General features: G+C 59.5%; 1 protein-coding gene across 1 annotated transcript in view; it reads left to right on the top strand.

Annotated features, from left to right (window-relative positions):
* Nucleotides 1-1259, top strand: part of VDBG_02450 (proteasome component PRE3) — a gene marked incomplete at both ends in the record, with an annotated part of 2490 nt that extends 1231 nt beyond the window's left edge. Inside the window, 2 exons of the mRNA XM_003008216.1 lie at nt 136-263; nt 1054-1259. Of these exons, the coding sequence (XP_003008262.1) occupies nt 136-263; nt 1054-1259 (334 nt within the window). The remainder of the gene's footprint in view (nt 1-135; nt 264-1053) is intronic.
* Between the last annotated feature and the right edge of the window lie 1711 nt (nt 1260-2970).

Here is a 2970-nt window from a genome sequence, read left to right on the forward strand (position 1 = left end):
CGAAGGGGAATGAGAGCGACCAAAAATCTCATGATGACCACTTTTTTTTTTTGTCGTCTCATGGACCGTGTGGAGAGTGATTTACGTGTTTCGCAGCCATGGTGCCCCGCCCTGTCGATCCGATCATGTCCATAGTGCGACTGCGATGCTGGCTCCCCCTGTGACCCGGCATCCTGTTCGCCCGGGGCTGACGGGTGAGGCGGGCCTGTCCGTGGATTTAAGAGCAGAGGAGGGGGGTCACGCCATGCCACAACCAGCGGGAGGTGGGTGTTGAGACGAATGCACAATGCAGGGTCGAATCACAACGTCGCAGTTGTCTCGCTCTTCCCGTTTTGCCTAGAGCGCGAAAGGGGAGGGTGGCGGCAGCCTGCGTGTGGCGGAAACGTCAAAGGCGGTGAGGTCAGTCTCGATAAACTCGCACCGTCAATGAGGAGTGGGGAGAGGGGACGTGCAGGAGAGAGATACCTACGTATGAGGAGGGCGTTGCGTGCATGTGAGCGGCGCACCCACCTCGATTGGATAAATTGGCGTCGACCGGGCAGGAGACAACCTTGCCCCGCCCCGGCGGTCAAACATGGGTATATTGACGTCGCCGGGAAGAGGCGGTGGGTGATTGCCAGCGGGCGCTGCATGTCCATGAGGAAGCGGATAGTAGAGCACTTCATATCGCAGTGGACGAGGCGCCTGCTCCATGACCTGGACAGTGACGCCAATACTCGGGGCGCACACCAGTCTAGAGTGAGACAGTAAGGGGATTAGAAGAACCGTTTTTCTTTTTTTCTCTCTGCAAAGATGCCCGGGGGGGGGGGGACGGTTTTCGGTGTCGGATCCTCGACGAACGTGGAGGATTGATTGACGGACCAAAGGGGCTCAACACGTCACCGGCGACGGGGCTGCTCCTTATGCTGTCTTGCTCCGGCAGAGCAGTGTGGACACGTGCCCTTTGCATTTGTCCCGCTTTGGCGTCCTGGTCTCATGTCTTGTATGTTCTGTCTCGTCGGGGATAATAGTGTTCCTCCTTGCAACGAGACCGATGACACCTCCCCGGACTAGGCTCAGTCGTCCCGGGTTCCTCTTCGGAGAGGGTACATGAGGAATACCCCGACGTTTCAGGGCCCTGTGTAAGGCTGATGCCCCCGAAGAAGAGAAAGAAGACGAAGAACAGGGATGGCGTGAGGTTTGACGGCATGGAGTGCGCCAGCTGGCAGCTTGAGCATGGGGATGCGGTGAAGATAGTCAGGCTCCTGGAGAGGCAATGAGGACCACCCCGTGCCGGCGTGCTGGCCCGAGATTGGCGGAGGTGCGGGCGGAGAGGCAGGTGGGTAGAGCGGGCGGGTGGGTGCCGAGGCGGACGGGGTCGAAGGTCGACAGCAACACGACAGGGGGTCCAGGGGTGCAAGTAGCGTCTGGCAGGGGGGGTGGAGCTGGGGCGCTGGGCGCTGGGCACTGGCACTGGGCGCCGGCCGGAAAGCTTGAGTGTCGGGTGTTGCTGGCCCCCGGCAGCCCTGGCTTGCTTGCTGGCTTGCTGTGACAGGCTGGGAACGGGAGGCGACAGAGGACTGGGTATCGCAGCAGAGCAGGGCACGCGATGAAGATGCAGTCTCATCCGTCCTCTACAGAGAAGGCTCTCTACAGAGAAGGCTCGTATTGAGCTGATCGAAGGAAATGATGGGGCCATGTTGGGAGCTCGGCTAGTTGTGAGCCCAGCCCAAAGTAGGCCGGCAGCCCGAGTTACCTTCCGGCTACCTAGGTCAAGGTAGCCAGAGGTTGTCACTCGGCTGTCACAGGCATTGCCTTGTGCCAACCTAGCACGCCTCGTCGACATCACAACAGCCGAGGCTGCCTACCAGAGAAAGGCTGGTATACAGTAGCCGGCCCAGATCCACGAGGGGTCTGGTCATGAAAGGAACCATTTGCTGGCACCTTGATACTCGGCGTACGAATCTCGAAAGACCACGGAGATAGATGGCACCTCGTTTTCTGGGTCTGATCCTGGCAAGCCTTGACCTGTAGTGAGCCCAGAAAGCGAGCGGTTACCAAATTCAAGATGCCTTATCTCCAGATATCGCGCCATTCGAGGGCTTATCAGGAGGTCAGGACGAGGGGTTGGCCCATGTTGGCCCTGTCGTCGAGATCAAGTATCCAGTGCTCCCTCTCCTTCTCCCCTCCTTTTTCTATCTCCCACGTTGTCCAAGGAGGTCTATTTTAGTCTCCGATCTGGCCGACTGGTTCTGATACCAAGATGAAGTATGATGATCGGAACATCAGTGACGTCTGGGTCCAGGAAGCAGGCTGTCCTGGCTCGATGAGCTCGTTGTCTCCATCAAACTACGGAGCACTCAGCTGTTGGGGTCGGTGCAGCTAGCCATCCATATGTCGCAGCAGACGCTGCAGGCGATAGGAGGTGGGGGGGGCTGTGTTCGGTTGGGCCCGCCGCGTGTCGCCCTGGTCCAATCCGCAGGGCCATAGGCACCTCGTTGTGTCATCGACTCCACAGGACCCAAGCCTGGACCTTTCCTTCGTGGTCCATGCGAGCGACCCCTTGCTGGCGAACTCCGGGAACAGGCAGGGTGCCTACTTCCCTACCCGGGCAGGGAAGGTCGGCACCTAAAAAGTATGGTGGTACGTCGGTAGCGCGTGCTGTGAAAGGTGAAAGGGGGAGGGGCTTGGGTGCCTCTTTAGCGGCCGTGGTCCCCTATGAGCCGCTGCCACCATCGTCCATGGCGCCTTCTGTGGTCCCGTCGAGCGCCTGAAGCTCCAGGGGATGTGCTGGTACCTACCTACCTTAGGTAAGTACCTAGCGACGTCAGTAGCTGGCTCCACCGCAAGCATCCACCTCGACCGCCAATCTTGCCGGTAGAGGGCGCCGGACTAGACTCGGACTACCTGGTCGCGCCTGCCATCACCGTTGAGGCAAGGTACCGCAAGGCAGGCACGGTATCTAGACTGGATGGATTCGACACCGAGAGG

The sequence above is a fragment of the Verticillium alfalfae genome, genomic scaffold (assembly GCF_000150825.1).
Source record: "Verticillium alfalfae VaMs.102 supercont1.2 genomic scaffold, whole genome shotgun sequence".
Lineage (NCBI taxonomy): Eukaryota > Fungi > Ascomycota > Sordariomycetes > Glomerellales > Plectosphaerellaceae > Verticillium > Verticillium alfalfae.